This window comes from Canis aureus, chromosome 6 (genome assembly GCF_053574225.1).
Source record: "Canis aureus isolate CA01 chromosome 6, VMU_Caureus_v.1.0, whole genome shotgun sequence".
Lineage (NCBI taxonomy): Eukaryota > Metazoa > Chordata > Mammalia > Carnivora > Canidae > Canis > Canis aureus.
Genome location: NC_135616.1, coordinates 36,576,721 through 36,598,612, shown reverse-complemented (window position 1 = coordinate 36,598,612; position 21,892 = coordinate 36,576,721). Strand labels below are relative to the sequence as shown.

Sequence of the window (21,892 nt, the reverse complement as noted above, 5' to 3'; positions counted from 1 at the left end):
TGTTTCCCAGCCTAACAAGATTTTGTTAGGTGTTGCTGGTTGATCTTCACCCTTTCCTTTTGCTGAGAATGACTAACATAACAGTGGTGAAGCCACTGTTAATGATGGAAGTGTGTCTAATTAGAAATAGGCTAATTTGTTGTACAAACCTTTTTTTCTAGTTTGATTAGACTGTGATAATTGCCTTGAACTTTTAAGACAAAGTTAAACTTCTGTTTTTTTCTGTAGCACCTATTTTTTGTAATAGGTTCTCACATTTGCCACATTTTATTTTAGTTGTATATATCTGTTACCTACTAGGATGAGACCTTTGAGAGCAAATGTTGTGTCTTGATTTGTTGCTGAGCTAGCACCCAGACTGAAATGTTCTTGCTTTACATGAGTGGAATATGGGTTGCTCACAAGAGGTCGTTGTTTAGGGTACAGGGCTGTTTTTTTTTTTTTTTTTTTTTTTAATTATTTATGATAGTCATACAGAGAGAGAGAGAGAGAGGCAGAGACACAGGCAGAGGGAGAAGCAGGCTCCATGCACCGGGAGCCTGACGTGGGATTCGATCCCAGGTCTCCAGGATCGCGCCCTGGGCCAAAGGCAGGCGCCAAACCGCTGCGCCACCCAGGGATCCCTACAGGGATGTTTTGAATAGACATTTGAGAAGGACAGATGCTACTGGCAAAGGAAAGTGATAGCAGAGTTAACAATAATAGCAGCTGGCCGTTCACACTTGTTGAACACTTTATATGTCCAGGCATACATGTATTGTTAACACATTTAATCATTGTGACAACTCCATGAGGTAGGTGCAGTATTTTTCCAAACAGGTTAAATGATTTGCCCCAGGTCCTGCAGTTTGGGACTGTAGAACTCAAGCGAGTCACTGTTGTGCTTTACTGCCTTCCAGTGAAAATGATGAAACAGAAGACTGGCCCTTTGAGAGCAAAATGAACACTAAAGGTACTCTCAAGAAAGGACTGATTTCTAGTACTCTTTGACAGTCAAAGATTAATGATAATGGCTAAGGACAATACTTCTGCACTACAGCATGCATTCATGTCACTTGTGGAGCTTGTTAAAGTGCGGATTCTAGTTCTGTAGGTCTGCAGTGGGGCCTGAGATTCTGTATTTCTGACAGGCTCCCAGGAAATCACAATGCTGCTTCACTGTGGACTGGCAAGACTTTGCAAGGTTCAATGCCAAAAATATATGGGACTCTTTTAGGTTCTCACGTAGAAATTCTAAGAGGTTCTGTGTCCTTAATTGGATACTTAATTATAAAGTTGCCATGGTACAGAGATGCTGAGACTCTAGGCACTTGTTCTTCATTTTGGTACCATGTTATAATCACCTGTTGTAAAAATTAATGCTCAGACTGTATTCCAGACCAACAGACTATGTAGTGAATGGGTCGTTATATTTTTTTTTAAAAAATCACATGATTAGAATGCTCAGCCAATGTTAACCATTATGAGCAAACAGATTAATTTATTAAACTTTTAGAACTGACAGTGCTTCTTTTCATATTAATCAAATCTGTTGCCTGTTGAAATAAATACTGTATCACAAAAGTTCCTGTAAATTGAAAATACCTTAAAATTGCTTTAAAGATGTGACTGTTATATAAATGAGGGTTAGCATCACTGTAGCCTTTTGATTAAGGCTTATGCTGTTGGGAGTGTTCATCTTAAGGAATAAGAATAAAGATATTAACATTTTTTTCTGGTGAAAATGTTCCTATGAATTCTCATTGTGTCTTCTCAACCCAGTTTCTTTCTCTTTCCAACAGGGATTTTTTGCCAGGTGGTAGGAGAGATTATACAGTCCAGGTTCAGTTGAGGTGAGTTTGAAATTTTCTGTTAATTTTATACTTGCTAACTATGTGCATATAGTACTGAACTTGGACTCTGTAACATGCTTGGGTATACTCTTTAAAAATAATTTCTTGTTTTTTTTTTTTTGTTTTTTTGTTTTTTTCTTTAATGCAGACTTTGCCTGGCAGAAACAAGTTGCCCTCAAGAAGACAACTATCCCAATAGTCTATGTATAAAAGTAAATGGGAAGCTGTTTCCTTTGCCTGTAAGTTGCATTTTATTTACCAGGGTCACATGTAAATATAGTCTAAATATTCACAAGGTGAAAAAACAGTGACAACTCAATACCAAGAGCACTGTTAACTATCCAGGTTAAATACTATTTTCCATTAGAGGGATTAATGAGAAATGGCTGATTCTAGGTCTGGGGGATATGGAAAAGGTAAGCCTGGAACTTCTTGTGCCAGGAAGCAGGGATGCTGTGAAGGACTCTTAGGATCATATCAGATGGCATAATAAGAGGGCTTCTGTTGCATATATAGAACAGCATGTTGTGATAGTTGTCTGAATTAGCTGGGCCTTCTCCATGAATGAGATGGTAAAAGGCAGAGGCTGCTGAGAGCAACTGGACATGGAGATCAAGGATTCCAAGCTTGGACCTTGGTGTGCATACCTGGGGTATGAATGCAATGGTATTTGATTGACAACCTGTTGTTTAAGCAGTGAAACAATATATGGGCTTCAGCACTTGTGATACACACATACAGGCACATGCACACAATGGTATATAGCCTGTTTCTGGCTTGGTAGATAATTCTGGAATCCTCAAATCCTGTTAGTCACATCTTAAAATAACACTTAATTGTTAAACTGGATTGTATATCTGTCTCCACTGAGGCTTGGAATAAGTCAGTAAATTAGTGCAGCTGTGTAGAAGGCCAGCAAAGCCATAATCAGAAAAGTAGGAGAGCATGGCCTCTATGTCAGGCACTACAAAGTGGAGGTATATTCAACCGAGGACATCCCATGAGAACAGTGATTCCACCAGGATGCTAATTGCCATTTCACGTCAGACACTACAGAGAAGGAAGTGGGAGAGCTGCTTAGCATCCTGCTGAGTATAAGCCGTGGCTCTGGAATAAGTATACAAGCAATACTGAGGAATAGCTGAGTGGGCTGGACAGCATGGTCCAGGTCTCTGGGCTCTACCAGAGCTAGATGATTGTCATTGAGCCTCCCAAAGTGAAGACGACCTGTGGCCAAAGCCAACCCTTATGTCAAAGATCTGATGTGATTATCAGGAGTCCCATTTGTCTCTTCATAGCCTGTGGATTTAGAGACCTAAGAAGTACCTATTTTATGAGTTTTAAAGAGCTTGAGTAACACTGCACTGTTGCTGCCTCTTTTTGAATGAGGTCTGTGGGGCTGAAATCACTTGAAGTAGTCCTTTGGGGATGAATGGGGAAATTGCAGAGGCTGAGTAGATGTGGTCAGGAGGATTGCTTACATGGTCCAGTGCGTGTTCAAAACCCAGGTGGGACATTTTGTTTCTCAGATTTCTGGCAATGAGCAACAGTAGATTCTTAGGAGCTGCCTCTTATCTGGATGGATCAAAGATCTGAACCAAGGGAAGAAGCAGTTTTACTTGGAACTGAGGGATACAATGGGTGGCCACATGTGCGACAAAGGAATCCTGGAAAAATCAGATTGTGGAATGCCTCTGTGCACACTTTGCATGGCTGTTCATACCCAGTTTTCCTTGAGATATGTTAAAATTTGTTTGACCTTGACTTTTGTTGCTGTTTAACTCTCTCATCACCCTTAAAGAAAGATATAACCGTGTAGATCTTTTTGGTATCTAGACCTACCTTGAAGACCTGTCTAGTATCGTGACTGTGCCAGTGATGGAGGCTATCTGCAATGTAAGAGGTTCTACTTAAACTCTGGCATTGCTATAGAAAATATGGTGGTTACAGGTGTGTATACACACAAGTTCCACAGAATGCTCCAAAGGGAGCAGTATTTTATTTTGGGATGGTATCTTCATGAGATCTATAGCACCACTGTGAAACTGTTGATAGCTCTGAATTTGTCACTCCTTCACTCTTTTTGAAAGGGAAGAAATTAGGCAGTTGAGTACTTTTCTCTGGTACATTGTTATTCAGTCACTGCTGATTTCTTTCCCAAAGACTAACTGACCCTTCAGTACTTGTATTAGGCTGTTTGTGAACTTATCAGTTACTGTGTGATGATTCTGGCACCCTCCTCTGGAACCAGGGGCTTGCTATGTCTCCAGGGGCTCTTGAAAAAGAGGCGAAGAAATGGAGCCTTAGGACAAAGGCAAAGACAGTTTTCAGAAACAGAAGCAGTGGGGGCTCGGGGATCGGGAGCTTTCCTGACCCTGTAGGGCCATTCCAGAAATCAAATAAATGCTGCCAACCTTTCCCAAAAAGGCTTTTTGGCCCTGTGACTATCTCTGTGGAATAACGGAAATAAATTTATATGCAACTGATAGAAAACTCCTTAAACCATCTCTTGGTCCACAATTGCTATTGATTGGGATAATGAAACATAGAGCCTTTACTAGCATAAAGCAGGTTTATGAAAATCATGAGTATACTGCAGCCTCAGAAGAGGAAACTCCAGTGACCTTGTAGAAGTTAATATTTTTAGCTCTTTACCACCATGGAGATCCTCAGGGACTTTGGGGACTTTGTTTCAGTTGACAGGTCACAGAGAAGTTTGTTATGTTGGTGATCCTTGCCCATGATCTTAGTTTATTACATGGCAAATCCTAGAGGAATAAGCTCATGGAATTTCCCATGAGAACTGTGAGTATATTTGAATTTGTGTCCTGGAATGAGCACCTCTATGTAGACATTACTGCAGTATCCAGTCATTATGGCACTATAATACTGCATGTGCAAAGAGAAAGCTGAATGGGAAATGGCATTAGGTTGATAATTAGCAATGTGTCCCAGGATTCTTAAGGGTCAAATAGTGATGAAAATAGTTTCCTGTGTTTTACCCATATCAAGATGAGTTTTAGAAGATGCCTTGATGCATCGATTTTCTAGATAATCTTAATACAAGGATAGCAGTAAGCAGCTCATAGCAGGACTTGCAGAATGACATGTGCAACATATGAACAGACACAAGTAAAACGGTCTTTGAGAGTATTCCCTCCCCTTTCCCGTCTTTGACTCCCAAGGTTGCCAGTGTACAAACTGATAGCAAGGTGAGAAAATTTTGTGGTTTGAAGGTAGGATGGGGAGAGAATAAAAGACCCTCTTTGCTTAGAGTGATTTTGAGCAGCTGAATTATTTTCTTTTCAAACAAATTTTGAGAAACTTTTATAAATCTCTGGAGCTGGAAGGTTTGGGGTTGTCGTAGAAGGGGTTGACAGTGGGGAGTATTACTTGGAAAGATTTTGTAGAATGGAGAGGATGTGTGCTTCAGTTCAGATGGCAAAAATCAAATATTTCCTCTTGGTGCAGTCAGAAATCTTCTTGGTGTTAGCCCTCTTATCCTAATAAATTCTATTTCTGTGTTCATGGTTTTCTTTTTCCTGATACATATTTTTTTCCTGTATGTAGTAGTCATGCACATGGTCTGCCTCACAGTAAATCTGGACTGAGGTAAAGTCAACATTTTCTTTTAAACTTGGGCAGCCCGGGTGGCTCAGTGGTTTAGCGCCGCCTTCAGCTCATGGCCTGATCCTGGAGACCTGGGATCAAGTCCCACGTCGGGCTCCCTGCATGGAGCCTGCTTCTCCCTCTGCCTGTGTCTCTGCCTCTCTCTCTCTCTGTCTCTCATGAATAAATAAATAAAATCTTAAAAAAAAAAAAAAACTTAACCCTCTGCCCCCCAATTTAATGAGATTGGTTTTGCTTAAGATGGGGGTAATGTTGACATCTAAAAAATAATACTCCAGTGGACTCAAAACCATCAAATATATGATCAAGTTTATAATCATGTTGAAGTAAACCATTGGAGGTTGCACCAATTCAGTATTCTAAAATTGATAAAGATAAAGAATCATTGATTTCAGGGTGGGGTCAAATGTTGACACCATCAAGTTTTTTTTATGGAAACATTTTAACATAAGCAAAAGGAATAATGGATTTGAAAACCACTCTTTTCAAATCCGTAATTATATTTGATCTAAGTAACCATCAATGGATGCTAAAACCATTAGGTCAAAGCTTGATGGAGAGTGTTACTGTGGAGGGGTCAGGCTGACATAGCTGAATTCCTCATCAGTCTTGACATCAATGTAATTGGGGTAAGCTCATTACGTGCCTCATGATGTGGGAAGTACATAACATTCTCTATGAAGTTTTGTGACTGAAGATTCAAATCTGAATCAAATCAAGCCTGTGCAACTAGTTACCAGGTTAAAACATCTACAGGAGATAGAGCAGCAGAGCTTTTTACCATGAAGAAGCAGTCTGCCTCATCCAAAAAGTAAGGTCATTCTTTGGGTCAAAATTCAATGAAAAATGACATTGGAAAGGAAGAAGCAAGGGAGAGGGACAATAAAAATTATTCTTACTATAGAATGAAGGAGACTTCAGAGACAGCTAAAGCACAGTGTGAGGCTCTAGTTTGAATCAGGCTGTAAAAGGACATCTTGTGTACCAGGCTATATAGGGATATGTGATATGTCTTCAATTTACTTTAAAATAATCTGGGTTGGGAGTGAGGTCAAATAGGTAAAGACTCTTAATGAGCAAATATATAGTGAATTGGATGATGAGTATATGGGAGTTCATTATACTTTTTTTTTTATATGTTTGAAAACTTTCTATAAAGACGTTTGAGACAACAGTGGGGAAATTTGAATATAGACTGGATATTAAGCAATTTTATAAGAATTCCAGTTAATTTTGTAAGGTTGTGTACCTCCTACAAGGCAGTGAAGGATGTTCCCTAGTTGTGATAGAACATGTTCCTTAGCTTTGTCGTGTCATACCACCATACCGTATTTCATTGTTTCTAACATGCGTGTTTTTACCATCACTGGAATCCAGAGCTATTTTACAGTTGCTGATGACCAGGTAGCTAGCAGCTGTAATGTATTGTCATTGCCTATACTTTTGCAGCCTTGATGTTATTCCTGCGGCATGACGGGTTAGCTGTGCTCCTTTGGTTTTTTTTTTTTAACCAACAAATGATTTAAGAACATTTTAAGGAAGGTTCACGAATCCTGGTGGTTGTCTGAAAAGCTTTGATCGGTACATTCTCATAAGATCCAGACTGTAGCAGCAGTAACACAGACCGTTAATTTAAGGGTATCAGTGACCTGCAAGGAAATTTGAGAGCTATTAGTAGAGTAGTAGAATATAGTTTTAAGAAATACTGGTATCTCCAGAAATCTTAGTGGCATATAGGAAGATACTATGAAACATATACATTGATAACTGAGTAGTAAAAAGTGATTCAGAAGATTCTTCTGTATATTTGAAAAGAAAATATTAGGCAGTTCATTTTGCCTATATTTCCTTGCTATGCTCCAAGTAGTGATATGCTAGGTTGTATCATTAACTGAGTGTTTTTTCCTACTTAGTGGGACACAGTTATGTCACTGGCATTTTAGATTCAGTGAAATATGATATCTGCTTTTCAATACATAGATGCTTTCATAGCTAAGAAATTTTAATTTTCTAAAAAGTATATTTTTAGTTTTGAAAATTACAAACTGAGAAGTCTTCTGGCAATTGAGAATTGGATGTAACGTGAATCAAATGAATACACTTGTTTAAAACAAATGCTTAATGATTAGAAAAAGTAGAATAAAGCATAACCAGTATTATAGCCATCGGGCTAATTTAATGCCAGTTGAAATTTTTAAAAATTTTTTTATTTTTAAAGATTTTACTTATTCATGAGAGTCACAGAGAGGCAGAGGGAGAAGCAGGCTCCCTCTGGGGACCCCAGTGTGGGAGTTGATCCCAGGACCCTGGGGTCACGACCTGAGCCAAGGCAGCTGCTCAACCACTGAGCCACCCAGGTATCCCTGCCAGTTGAAATATTGATTATTCTTTGTTAACACGATCTGATTTTAAAAATGACAATTTCTTTTCTACTTGGAGAGAAGGCAGTGGAGAGCATTGTTTTTCATTCATAAAACTTTAGTAATTCCTTTGAAATTAATTTATTTTTTCCCTATAAACTTTAATAAATATATTTTATTTAATTATTTTTGAAAAATTTTAAGTGTTTAAATTTTAATTCCAGTATTATTATTATTTTTTAATTCCAGTATTATTAAATACAGTGCTACATTGGTTTCAGGTGTACAATATAGTGATTCAACAGTTCTGAACATTGCTCAGTGCTCATCATGAGAAGCATACTCTTTAATCTCCATAACCTATTTCATCCACCCTCTACTCCCTTCCCTCCCTCCTCTCTGGTGAGCATCAGTTTATTCCTTGTAGTTAAGAGTCTATTTCTTGGTTTGTCTCTTTTTTTCCCCCTTTATTTGGTTTGTTTCTTAAATTCCACATATGAGTGAACTCATATGGTATCTCTTTTTCTTGACTCACTTCACTTAGCATTATGCTCCCTAGCTCCATCCATGTGGTTGCAAATGGCAGGATTTTTTTTAAATGGCTGAATATTCCATTGTATGTATATACTACTACTTCTTTATCCCTTCATTATTGATGGAGACTTGGGCTGTTTGCATGATTTGGCTATTGTAAACAACGCTGCAATAAATATAGAGGTGCATATAACTTTTTGAATCATTGTTTTTATAGGCTTTCGGTAAATACCTACTAGTACGATTACTGGATTGTAGACTAGTTCTGCTTTTCATTTTTTGAGGAACCTCCATACTGTTTTTCACAATGGCTGCACCTGTTTGCATCCCCACCAACAATGCACAGGATTCTTTTTTCTCCACATCCTCACGAACACTTGTTATTTCTTGTGTTTTTGATTTTAGCCATTCTGACAGATGTGAGGTGATATCTCATTGTAGTTTTGATTTACATTTCCCTGATGATGAATGATGTTGAACATCTTTTCATCTATCTCTTGACCATGGGTATGTCGTCTTTGGAGAAACATCTGTTCATGTCTTCTGCCCAGTTTTTAACTCGATTATTTGGGGGATTTTTTAAGTGTTGAGTTGTATAAGTTCTTTATAGATTTTGGATACTGAGCCTTTATCGGATATGTCATTTACAAATACTTTCCACTCAGTAGGTTATCTTTTAGTTTCGTTGATTGTTTCATTTGCTGTGCAGAATCTTTTTATTTTGATGTAGTCCCAGTAGTTTAGTTTAATTTGTTCCTTTATCCTCAAACTGTTTTCCCTCTTTCCCATCCCCACTATTAGAATGCATTTTGAGTGGGAGCTCCTAAGATGAATCAGTACAAAGAGGTGCAACTTTATTATATATAAAAAAAGAAAAAGAGGGGCACCTGGGTGGCTCAGTGGTTGAGCATCTGCCTTTGGCACAGGTCGTGATCCTGGGGCCCTGGGTTTGAGTCCCATATTGGGCTCCCCATAGGGAGCCTGCTTCTCCCCCTGCCTGTGTCTCTGCCTCTCTCTCTGTGTCTTTCATGAAAAAATAAATAAAATCTTTAAAAAAAAGTTCATAGTCCATATGGCAAGATGTTAGCATCTTTAATTTTAATGGTGGAATTTTTTTTATTTTTTTTTATTTTTTATGTTTTTTACTTTTCTGGACTTGTGAAATATAACCTTTTTATTTTATTTTATTTTATTTTATTTTATTTTATTTTATTTTATTTTATTTTATTTTATTTTATTTTATTATTTTTCTTATTTTTTAAAGATTTATTTATTAATTTATGATAGACATAGAGAGGCAGAGACATAGGCAGAGGGAGAAGCAGGCTCCATGCCAGGAGCCCGATGTGGGACTTGATCCCAGGACTCCAGGATCACGCCCTGGGCCAAAGGCAACGCCAAACTGCTGAGCCACCCAGGGATCCCCCATATAACCTTTTTAAAAGGTCATTTTCCTCTTTTGGATTGGTAACTTTAGGATGAGGATTGTATGATTTCTAGGATAAAATAAGGATAACTGTGATAGAAATTAGGCAAATGTGTATCTATCTTGGAGAAAATGACCCCCAAAAGAGAATTTAAAATTATTTTTCTCTCTCATTCTAGGGTTATGCACCACCACCTAAAAATGGGATTGAACAGAAGCGCCCTGGACGCCCTTTGAATATTACATCTTTAGTTAGGTTATCTTCAGCTGTGCCAAACCAGATCTCCATTTCTTGGGCATCAGAAATCGGAAAGGTAAAGACTTTTCTGGGTAGCATGAAAGTCATCTCACTACGAGTTGTTTTGTCTTGTCTTAGCTCAGGCTACTAGCTCTCACTTGTTAGTTTTCTGATTCTCTAAAAAAACAGTAATTTTCATTTCAGAGGTGGAGATGTAGAGAGTCTTAGGGTTAAAAAGTTTAAGATTTCTTGAATGTCATCTCTTCATTTTCTTGGAGAAGAAGTGAGTGTAATTACAGTTATTTCTTAAGGAAACAGCTTAATCACAATTGTGTTTATGTGTTTAGTGTTTTAAGAAACTGGAAACTTCAGGTGATGTTATGTGTTTATGAAGAGGGACAAAAAGCTTTATTAGGGTTTGAGGAAAATGCTTAAATGTGTTTGGAAATAATCTGTTCCAGCTTTTACATAAACAGCTCTTACTTCAGATAATGTGAGAATCTCATATGAAAATATTTACTTAGAATTACATTATTTTCCCAGTACCTTTAGGTTGATGAACCTGGCTTTCTGCTAATTCTTAGTCTCAAATGTATTATCTCCATTGTGGGATATTGACTAATACAGCATGGGATTTCTGTTTTAGAACTATTTCTTTATATATAGAAATACAGAATGTTGGGATGCCTGGGTGGCTCAGTGGTTGAGCGTCTGCCTTCAGCTCTGGGCATGATCCCAGGTCTAGGGGTTGAGTCCCACATTGGGCTCCCCACGAGGATAGGAAATTGTAGACATTGGAGACCTTGCAGGGTTTTTTTTTGCCATGTACTGGGAATGATTTTCTTTCTTTGTAATTAAAATGATTAATTGACTTAAAGTTTGCACACTATATTGGGTATTCAGATATTTAAAAAGACTCTTGCAGGACATTACAAATTTTATTTAAAATATTTGACTTGGTAACTGTTAAAAGTATTTTTATAGTAGGATCAATTGAATGAGTATATTTAGTGAAATAGATTTTTAGCATATAGGTAGAATTATATTTCATCTCTTCATAGCTCTATAAATAGCTAAGAAGTTTTTTTTGTTCCAAGATCTAAAAGGTATAGGATTGGATGCTATTATTTTCTGGCCTTGTCTTTTTTATTTTTCTTATCTGTGTGTCTTAAATACTATAGTAGCTGTCCCCTTCCTAATAAAATGTGCATTTGGAAAGAGGGGTTAATTTGTCAAAAGTTTTCTCAGAAGAAAGCTGCTACTGGGTTCATTTGAAGATTTGCTCAAGGCCATATAGTCTCTTCTGCCAGAATTAGAACTTTGAAACTCTGGATTTGAAATGTTAATTCAGACCACTAGTGTTTGAACTTTGTTTCTGCAGTGGCTTCCATTTTTCAGTGAAAATACTGACAATCCCATTACATGAAAACAGAACAGTTTTAATGAGAAGTGGGCTTTGGAGGGTACATCCTCATTCATAGCGTGATGGCTCTAAGATAATCAGTTTTGCTAAACTAGAAACACAATTTGAAAACTACTAATCTAAGATATATTATCTTTCATATGGATGTTTTAAAGTGGTAAGTGATGGAGAAATACCTTTAATATGATAGAGTTTTATCTTCCCTAAAGTAGCTGCGTTGATTCTGTTCCCTTCCCAGTCCTTGACCTTCCTGTGAATGTTATTTTGAATTTTATTCTTAGAAACCAGAGTTTCTTAGACAAGTATTTTATGTAAATAGACTATTATCTCTCATCTTTAATACAGATTATCTTTCTTTGTAGAATTACTCCATGTCTGTATATCTTGTACGACAGCTCACATCAGCCATGTTATTACAGAGATTAAAAATGAAAGGTATTAGAAACCCTGATCATTCCAGAGCACTAAGTAAGTAATGTTTGTAAGACTGAGCATATGAGATGCTTTAATGGAAAAAAAAAAAAAAAAAAAAGGAAAAACCAAGCCTCAAATATACATCAATATAGGAGTAGTTTGGGAAGAATTATTCAAAAAACTAAAATGAATTTTGAGTTAAAAATACTCTAAGAACAGAGCCCTATAAATTGAAAAACACTTCTTAGAAATCACTCCCAAGGATCGGTTTTAAATCCCAACCTGTCTGATTTTTGGCTTTTTCATGAAAACTTATTTAGGTAAATGTCAGGTTGATGGTAATTTTAATGCATATGTTGACTTATGAATAGGAATGCAAGTCTTCTGAACCTCCAGTGTATAGTAGGGTGTACATTAAAAAAAATTCTGAACTCTTTTTGCAAAAGAAATGTTGATATCTATCAACAATATTTGCATTCTCAGATGTTTTATTTTGTACCTTGTTTTCATAGTGTATAATAGAAAAAAAGTCTAACCTGAACTGTAAATAATTCAGTTCAGTAACTTAATTTAATTGAATAAGACATTTTTCTGGGAAAGAAAGTATTTTTCCCCTAGTTGCCTCCCATACCACTGAATGAATTGGAAAGGAGGAAGGATCTACAGATCAAAAAGGGAGCCAAGTAGGGCTGTTGAAATGGTGTTGCGATTCTTGTACTTAAGCCATTCTCCTCTCCTTAGCACAGTAGGGATCTTCTTGCCTAGAACTGGAAGGCAGGGAAATGCTTCTCTCCATTTTTTAGCTTGCTGCAGTTCCAGTGTCTCCCATTTCCTTGCCTGTTCTCTATAATGGTGTTAAGAATTTGGCACCCAGAGGCCATGTGTATACTTATGGGCTTGTAGAGACCATACTTTATATACATTACCTGGTAAATCAAATTGCAGAGTCATTAGCATATTGATTATGGTCTTCAGTTGTCAAAGGGAGTATAAGAATATTTGGCCTTTTTCATTTACAAATTTAATAGTTGTCGGCAACAACCAATACCTCCTAATAAAAAGTACTCAGTGTGTGTGAGAGGAAAACATTGAAGCTCCAAGTACAGCTCTCCAAGTTCCTTCCCCAATTGTTGTATTGTTCTTCAGGTTTCAACAGCTTTCTGTTTTGAAACTCTTCTTACCTGCAATTTTACTTTTAAAAAGAAATTTAAAAAATAATTAAACATGTGATCCTAGAGTTTGCAAATCTGTAATTCTTTAACCTAATACTGAAAATATGATTGTGTTTTCAGTACATTAATACTTAACATTTTGAGGGTTTTTTTTTTTTTTTTTTTTTTTTTTGGTTTTCTTTTTGTAGTTTCTTGACCTACTTGAAGTGTTTGGGAAACTTTAAATAAGATGATATATATTTGTATAATTAGACTATCACAGTTAATTAAAATTTTTTAAAAAATTCTTTTTCTTTCTTTTTAAAGTTAAAGAAAAACTTACTGCAGATCCTGATAGTGAAATTGCTACAACTAGCCTTCGGGTATCCTTGATGTGCCCTGTAAGTAAAATAACAAAACTTTCTGGGTGGGGCCTTTCACTTTTTATGAATTACTAATTTTTCTATATAAGTAAGTGTGGGAATGAATGATACATTATGATAGAATTCTGAACTTTTGTCATTTTCTCATTCAGGTATTTTAATGATTAAGCATTATAATTTTAAAGAATGCAAATATTCTTCAAACAATGACTAAGCAAGAAGAGACCTAAAAGGATGTTATATCGATGAGGGAAGAGAGCTTTAGGTTCAGAATAATCTGTCACAGTTTTTTGCTGTAGAAAATTCACAGCTAATAGTAAACATAGAGAATAGAGGGTTGATTCCTTTTATCAGAATATACAGAGAATTGAAAAATAGCTCTAAAATTACTGTCGCCTAATGGTTATTGATGGTTCTGGTGTAATGAGTAAGAATGCTTGAGGGATCCCTGGGTGGCTTAGCGGTTTGGCGCCTGCCTTCAGCCCAGGGCGTGATCCTGGAGTCCTGGGATTGTGTCTCGTCTTGGGCTCCCTGCATGGGGCCTGCTTCTCCCTCTGCCTTTGTCTCTCTCTCTCTCTCTCTCTCTTTGTCTCTCATGAATAAATGAATAAAATCTTTAAAAAAAAATGCTTGAGATGTCTTAGTCTGTAATGTACTTCTAAGTTGCACAATAATTTCTATGTCTCTTTACATAGGGACTATAGGGTAGAAATCAGTCAGCAACTGTCAGATCCTCATGTGTTGGTACTCAGCTAGCTAATTTTGGGGGAAACTACTGAGGACTTGATAAGTTGTCAGGAAGTTAATAATTTGAGCTATAGAACTAACTCACATGAGAAAGCAGAAGACCATATATACCACATGTATGTAACCTTGCTAATAGAGTACCAAAGAAATGTGAGAGGTCAGGAATAATAGTGGATGAAGGCTTCTTTAAAATCAGTACTGGTGAAGGGGCACCCTTTCCAGACATGAGGAACTTGATGAGAAAAGTCACAAAATCAGGAGTATACTTTTGGGGGCACCTTGTGACCAGCCAGCATTGTGAGAAATGTACAGTATTTAAACAGAGAGAGAATTGTGTCGGAGAGAGGGAGAAAGAAAGGAATAATTTTTTGAGTTCCTATGATGTGCTCCTTAATTTAACTGTCTTAGTAAACCTGTGTGGAGTTGTTCCATTTTGCAGATGAGGAGACGGAGACTAAAAGCTGTTGGCTAACCCACATCACCCAGTTAATAGTGGAACAAGGGTAAAAATTCTGACATTATTCTAGTTATCTTACAATATATTTTAATCCCAAATTGGGCTTAAATACTTAATATCCTAGTTATAAGTCCACCTGTCACTTTAGAAACTGGTGTTTGCAGATCCCTTTCTTTCTGAATTTATTTTTTTATTACATTAACTTGAACTAATTTAGCTTTATTGAAAAGGAATAGAAGTGCATGAAATTTGGATTGCTTAGAAATTGGGAACCTGTGGTTATTAGACCCAGAGAGAGGGTCTGCAGTCAACAGCAGAGCAGGAGTGGGGTTATTAATGCTCTGAAAGTGGCGGTAGAGGCCCTAGAGGGCTTGTGTTTGGACCCAGGACATCCTCTTCTACTCCCATGCTGTGTGCAAACCTTGAGGCATGAGTTCTTTTCAGTGTCTTCACATTACCCATTTCCTTCTTCTCATGTTAAAATTGATATTGTATTGAAATACAGGAAATTGCTGTTTTGTTGGTCAAAAACAGTTGGGTATTGGCAGTTTTCTTACAATTTAACCCTAGTATACTGAGCAGCAAGTGTTAATTGCTGGCTATATTCTGGGCATACTGACTATATGGTAAGGGAACTCCTGTTACCTTTATGTTTTAGTAGCAGACTATTTTATCAAGAAGAAAGTGCTTCTGTACAGCTTATCTGAGGAGTTCTAATGATTGCATGATGCCATTTTCTGTCTTGTTTTCTTGGCACTTGTGGGTTTTTTTTTCCTCCCCTTTTTTTCCTTCAAATACTGCTGCTATTCTATAGGAGAACAACCAAAACAAAACATAATAGACTAACATCCTAATGGATTGTCAGATTTTGAGAATAGTGAAAGTGGTACATCAGAGTGATAAGATTCCTTCTATATATGAGTAGAGAACAGTTCCTTTTCAAATGTATCTCTTTTAATAAAATGGACAGTTTTTAAGAACATTAACATTTCAGTTTCTCAATGAAATAAGTAATAAGATCCTGCTTTAAGTTCATTAAATATTTTCTTTTCTTTGCTTACAAGTGAAACAAAGTCTGTTTTGTAGAGTGTCTTTAGAGCTTTTTTTTTTTTTTTTTTTTTTTTTTTTTTTTTTTAGAGCTTTTTGAAAAAAGTCATCTACCTGATTTTTTTCAGCATTTTCTAAGAAAAGAGTAAATGGTACTTTTCAGGCTGTAGTAGTGTTAACATGAAGTTGAAACTAACTATAGTATATGATATGCATTAGTTAGAACACCAAACAGATGTTTTGATCAAATTTAACAGATGGATAACAGAAATTAGATGGTGAGAAGAGTTTTTGAGGAAGAGATAATACCAGTATTAGTAGAGTAGAAAGGAGCACAGCCTACTGGCTGCGGAAGTAACACTGGGTCTGGTGCAGTGATAGGAGATTGAGAAGCACGGAGTGGATTGGAAGGATTTGAGGTGAGGATTTTCCACCCATTTGGAAGGATAAGAGGTGAACCCTGTATCCGGAGGCAGAAATGAGGGAAAACAATAGCCTTAAGGTAGTGTAAGAAGTATTTGTTGTATTTCATGGTATATTTGTAAAATGATTCAGAATAGATATGAGTCTGGGTAGTGGGAAGCACAGACCAAAGCTTCTATCCTTAGGACCTATGGAAGGCAGTTTTATAGTTGTTCTTGAAGGAGGGATCTGACTAAGTGTGTATAGTTATATTTCTGAACACAGTGTCTGAATTTTACACAGGGGTTCTATCTTAATGCTACCAGCTTGTGATTTTCTCTGTCCTGCAGAGGTGGGCTTGGGTGGCTGAGGGGTAGAAAAGGGAGCTAGGTTTAATTTTATCTTTTAAGAGTCTAACTTCTGTATAGTTTGGAACCACTGATTTGGGCCATTTTTACTATATACATTCTTTCTTAATTTACATGGATACTAATTAAGCTACGGTAAAGTGAAAATCAATTTAGATACTCTGGGTGTAACATTTCACCCTGATGTTTATAACAACATTATCCATAATAACCAAATTATGGAAGCAACCCAACTGTCCATGAACTGATGAATGGATAAAGAACAGGTAGGGGTGTGTGTGTGTGCGTGCGCACACACAGGAATAGTACTCAGACATAAAGAGGATGAAGCCTTGCCATTTGTAATGACATACGGAGGGAGCATGAGAGTATTATGCTAAGCAAAACCAGAGAAAGAGAAATACCGTATGATTTCATTAATATGTGGAATTTATGAAACAGATGAGCAAAGGGACAAAAAGAGGCAAACCAAGAAATAGACTGTTAACTATACAGAACAAACTGGTGGTCACCAGAGGGGAAGGGGATGAGGGAATAGATGAAATAGGTGATGGGGATTAAGGAGTATACTTGTCATGGGTACCACGTGATGTATGGAAGGGTTGAATCATTGTATCATATGCCTGAAACTAATATTACACTTTATGTTAACTGGAATTTAAGTAAAGATATTTTATGAATCAAAAAAAGCATCGCATTGATTAGGCACCATTTCTTTCATTCACTCATTCATTCATCCATCCGTCCATCCATCCATTAGTCCCTCCATCATTTGACTAAATACATATTTAACTGCTTTTATTAATACACCAGCTAGGAAATTGATCAGATGCAGCCAGTTGGTAATAAATGCTTTTTTTAACTTGGGAAATGTTCATTAACTCTTGTGATGAGACACTTGGAGTAAATTTAAGATCAGCAGCTTCCATAGTTGTGAATGCTTTCAGTTCTCTGTGTTGTAGAAATTCTAAGGCAGTGACAGAAGAGATGAAAGTGGCACTAAAGAAGAAGAAAAAAAGCATGTTCTCATAGTGTGGTTCAGGGATACTTGGGGGCCCCTGAGACACTTGAAGAGGCTCACAAAGTTAAAGCTATTTTAAAAATAATACTAGGATGCAGTTTTTCCCTTTTCTGCTCTCATTTTCTCATGAGTAGGCAGTGGCATTTAACAGGGGTTACCTGTTGGTGATGTCACTGCTCCAATGACTGATGGAATGTGTATTTTGGGTATTCTTGTTTTTTTAAAATATCAACTCTAATTTCTACTACAATAAATATCGGTAAATGAAAGCTGTATACATAAAAACCCCTTGGGGTTCTCAATTTTAAAGAATGTAAAAGGATTCCGAAGCCAGTAGTATGAGAACTAGTAGCCAAAAACAAAAACTCACAGTAGGCCGAATTAGAGCATTATTTTAAAGAAACAAATTCTGGAAATTGACAGAGTATAGTACCTACTTTGTTATAAAATTATTCAAATAGAACAAACATTAAAATTTTAAATTGCTAAGGTGTTACTCAGAAGTAATATTACAATAGTATAAAGTATATCTTTCTAGATTGAACTTTATGTTCATAATTGTGTTTATTGGAAAAAATTGTATTGTGCTACATACACTGTTCTGTGGTTTACTGTTTTAAAATTAACAGTATATCTATTAATATGTGTAGATCTGTCTTATTTTAATCACTATAGGTATTTTATTGATTGGATATGGTGTAAATTGTTCAACATATATATTTTTTAAGATTTTTATTTATTTTTTCATGAGAGACACAGAGAGAGAGGCAGAGACATACAAAGAAGGAGAAGCATGTTCCTCAAGAGGACCCTGATGTGGGACTTGATCCCGGGACTGTGGGACCACACCCTGAGCCGAAAGCAGACATTTAACCTCTGAGCCACCCAGGCATCCCTTGTTCAACATTGTTTAGTGATTATTTGGGTTGTTTCCAAATAAGCAATGATGAAAAATTTCTAAGTGAAACACTAGCCAGTAGAATCCACTACTTAAAAAAGAATCCAGTATTGCAAAAGAATAATACATGATAACAAAAGGAATGCAAGTATGGTTTGATTTTAGAAAAATCTATGAAAAAATTTATGTTAATAATTGAATTGAAAGGGGTGCAGGAAGCCGCTGTGATTATCTCATTAGGTGCTGAGTAGGTGTTTAGACAACATCCATTCCTAATAGAACAAAAACTCTTAGCAAAATAGGAAAAAGTAGATACATAGTTGAAACCAAGAACCAGCACCATGGGTGATGTCGTAAAACTAGGAGGGTTCTCATGGGAGTGAAAAACATTTGGGTTTGTGTTAGAGCTCCACCAGCTGGGTCTTAGTGAGCATGTTATTTGTAGCTTCATGTCACCTCAGCATCCTCACTTCAAAAGCAGAAATACAGGGCAGCCCCAGTGGCACAGTGGTTTAGCGCCACCCGCAGCGTGATCCTGGAGACCCTGGATCGAGTCCCACGTCAGGCTCTGTGTATGATGCCTGCTTCTCCCTCTGCCTGTGTCTCTGCCTGTCTCTATGAATAAATAAAATCTTAAAAAAAAAAACAAAAACAAAAGCAGAAATACAGATACTAGTCTTTCTGCAGTCATAGGGCTGTTAGGAGGATTCTGTGAAATTTATATAGAAATCCTTATCACCCAGTAAGATTCCACATGACTTAGGGGATAATTTGGTATAAGGAAGGAAAAAAATAGAAGGAAATATCATAAGAAGAGAAATTGCCTCAGGTTCTATTCTCACTTTTTTCCTGTTTTAAATAATGAGTTATATTGTGCTACATTCTTGCACAAATCATTGTAACTTCTAAGGTCCTTTTTAGAATTCTGGTTAAACACTCAGATGGAATCAGCATAGCACAGTGATATGGGCTCTGGAGCCAGAGCTGCTTGGTTCAGATACTGGCTCTGCCACTTTCTACCTCTGTAATGGTAGTGTAATGGTGGGTAGTCATTAGTTAGCTTCCTTGTGCCTCAGTGTTCTGGCGGGGCAGGGGTGGGGATGATAATATAGATCAAACATACAGTGCAGTTGTTAGGTTTAAATATAAAGTGTCACTAGGATTAACATAAAGTCATCAATATTGTGCCTTCCATGGAAGTAGAACTATACAAACAAGTTATTGCTATGGTGATGACTTGGCTGAATTATTTTTTTAAGTTATAGAATAACCAAATGTTTCTTAGAAGAAAGAAATTATAGATAAACCAAAAGGGGGTTAAAAAAAAAACAGGAGCATTCTAAAAATCCTTACTCCTCAGGCAAAGTTAGTGTAATTTTGCGGTGAATTTTCCTAGACTTTATAGTACCTATGAAGTAGTCCTTCCTTCTTCCCTTTCTTTCCCTTTGCCACTTTCCTAGCCTTTCTTCATTTGTTCTATCATCTGGTGAACAAATACTGAGCACATACTTCATTCTAGGTACTGTGCTGTGACCCTTGGATTGCAGTGGTGAACAGCAACATGGACCTTATCTTTGCGAAGCTTAGAGTCTAGTGGAGAAACAGGTTTTCTGTCAATTACACAGATCTAGTTATAAACCAAGATATTTTCTGTAAGGAAGTATATAGGGAGGCCTGTTGAAAGGCTCTACAGAAAGACTGAATCTAACCTGGGTGTGTGTCCTGATGTTGGTATACCCTACCAATTGAACAGAGCACTCTGGTTATATAAAAGTATGTTGGAATATCAGCACGTGTGACTATACACAAGTAAAAAAATTTCATAAGTGAAAAATATATTTGCAGTTCATATCATATACAGAAAGCTGACATAATCCTTCTGTAGATAGATAACCAAAGACTAATAACCAAATGGAAAATGCGAAAAAGTTATGAATAGACAGTTCTTAGAAATACAAATGGCTCTTAGAAGTAAAAAAAAAAAAAGAGGCTCAACTTCACTTAAAATAATAGAAATGTAGTTCACAGCTATAATGGGGTATTTTTCACATATCAGGTTGGCAGAGATCCAAATGAATTATGGCACTGTATTGGTTAAAGGGAACCAGGCACATTTATACATGTATATACATAAATCGATAGGTCACTTCTGTGGAAGGTATTTTGTGAGTGTGACAGAAATCACAAATGCACTTTCCCTTTGGCCCAGAAATGTCACTTTTAGATCCTAAAGATATTTATTGCAGCATTATTTGTCGTCATAAAAGATTGTAAACAATTTAAATGTCTATCACTAGGGCAGGGTACTAGTTAAATAAAGATCCTTCATATCATATACTTCATATCAATTGTGATACCTTCATATCATGGTAGCTTTCTTGTGTATTGATAAACTCACCAAGCTATATTATGTGACAGATGGTACAGAATTGTGTGTATTGCATGCTACTATTTCTAGGAAAATAATTTTTAATACATAGTTGCTTATGCTTGGAATATCGATAAAAGTACATGCAAGATACGAGTAACAGTGGTTCCCTTTAAATAGGGGAATAGGGAGAAAGATAGGTTTTCATTGTTTATATTTTTCTATCTGTGAATTTACATGTTAATTCTTTTTAAAAAATCAAATGGGCTTTTAAAAGTCACAGGGCAGTCAGTGAATACAAAATATGTAGTGATCTAGATGGAAATAAATTCTGGTTTGAATTATTTTTTTCATTTTGATCTTCTAAGATCTTTTCAGACTTTTATGACTGACTCTTTTATTTGAGGCTTTATTCTCCTCTCTGAAAGGTTTCCCCTGTTGACTTCCCTGTCTTTTAGTTAGGGAAAATGAGGCTGACAATCCCATGCCGTGCAGTGACTTGTACACATCTACAATGTTTTGATGCTGCCCTTTATCTGCAAATGAATGAGAAGAAGCCCACCTGGATCTGTCCTGTGTGTGACAAAAAAGCTGCCTATGAAAGTCTAATTTTAGATGGGTAAGTATATCCCAACATAAATCTTAGCTTATGTAAACATTCAGTACAGCCTCATATAAATTTTAGTTTAGCATTGTGTTACCCTTTTTATTGTTGGGTTTGTGTACTGTTGGGTTTTGCTAAACTCATGAGGGATATTGCTCTGTTGTTTTCTTGTAATGTCTCTGGTTTTATTTTATTTTTTTAATTTTTAAAGACTTTATTATTTAGAGAGCACAGAGCGGGTGGGAGGGAGGAAGGGAGGCAGAGGGAGAAGCGGAGAGAGAATCTCTCAAGCAGACTGTGCTGAGTGGGAGCCTGACATAGGCCTTGCTCCTACAAACCAATGAGATCATGACCTGAGCTGAAACCAAGAGTCAGATGGATCCTCAACCGACTGAGCCACCCTGGCACCCCCTTTGTCTGGTTTTAATACCACAGAATGCTGGCCTCATACAAATGAGTTGGAGTTGGGAAGTGTTGGTATTGTGTCTCCTCAAATATTTGGTAGAATTCTTTAGTGAAGATGTTTGGAACTGGGGCTTTCTTTGTGGTAAAGTTTTTAACTACAAATTCATTTTTTTTTTTTTTTTCA

General features: G+C 36.7%; 1 protein-coding gene across 13 annotated transcripts in view; it reads left to right on the top strand.

Moving 5' to 3' along the window:
* PIAS2 (protein inhibitor of activated STAT 2) overlaps positions 1-21,892 on the top strand; it is a 147,223-nt gene that overhangs the window by 64,363 nt on the left and 60,968 nt on the right. For all 13 annotated transcript variants that reach the window (XR_013381509.1, XM_077900672.1, XM_077900673.1 and 10 more), the window contains 6 exons: positions 1,782-1,832; positions 1,981-2,071; positions 9,962-10,096; positions 11,806-11,911; positions 13,336-13,409; positions 21,158-21,318. Coding sequence is in view for 12 of the 13 variants with exons in the window: in XM_077900672.1 (XP_077756798.1) it covers positions 1,782-1,832; positions 1,981-2,071; positions 9,962-10,096; positions 11,806-11,911; positions 13,336-13,409; positions 21,158-21,318 (618 nt within the window). In the remaining variant the exon portion in view is untranslated. The remainder of the gene's footprint in view (positions 1-1,781; positions 1,833-1,980; positions 2,072-9,961; positions 10,097-11,805; positions 11,912-13,335; positions 13,410-21,157; positions 21,319-21,892) is intronic.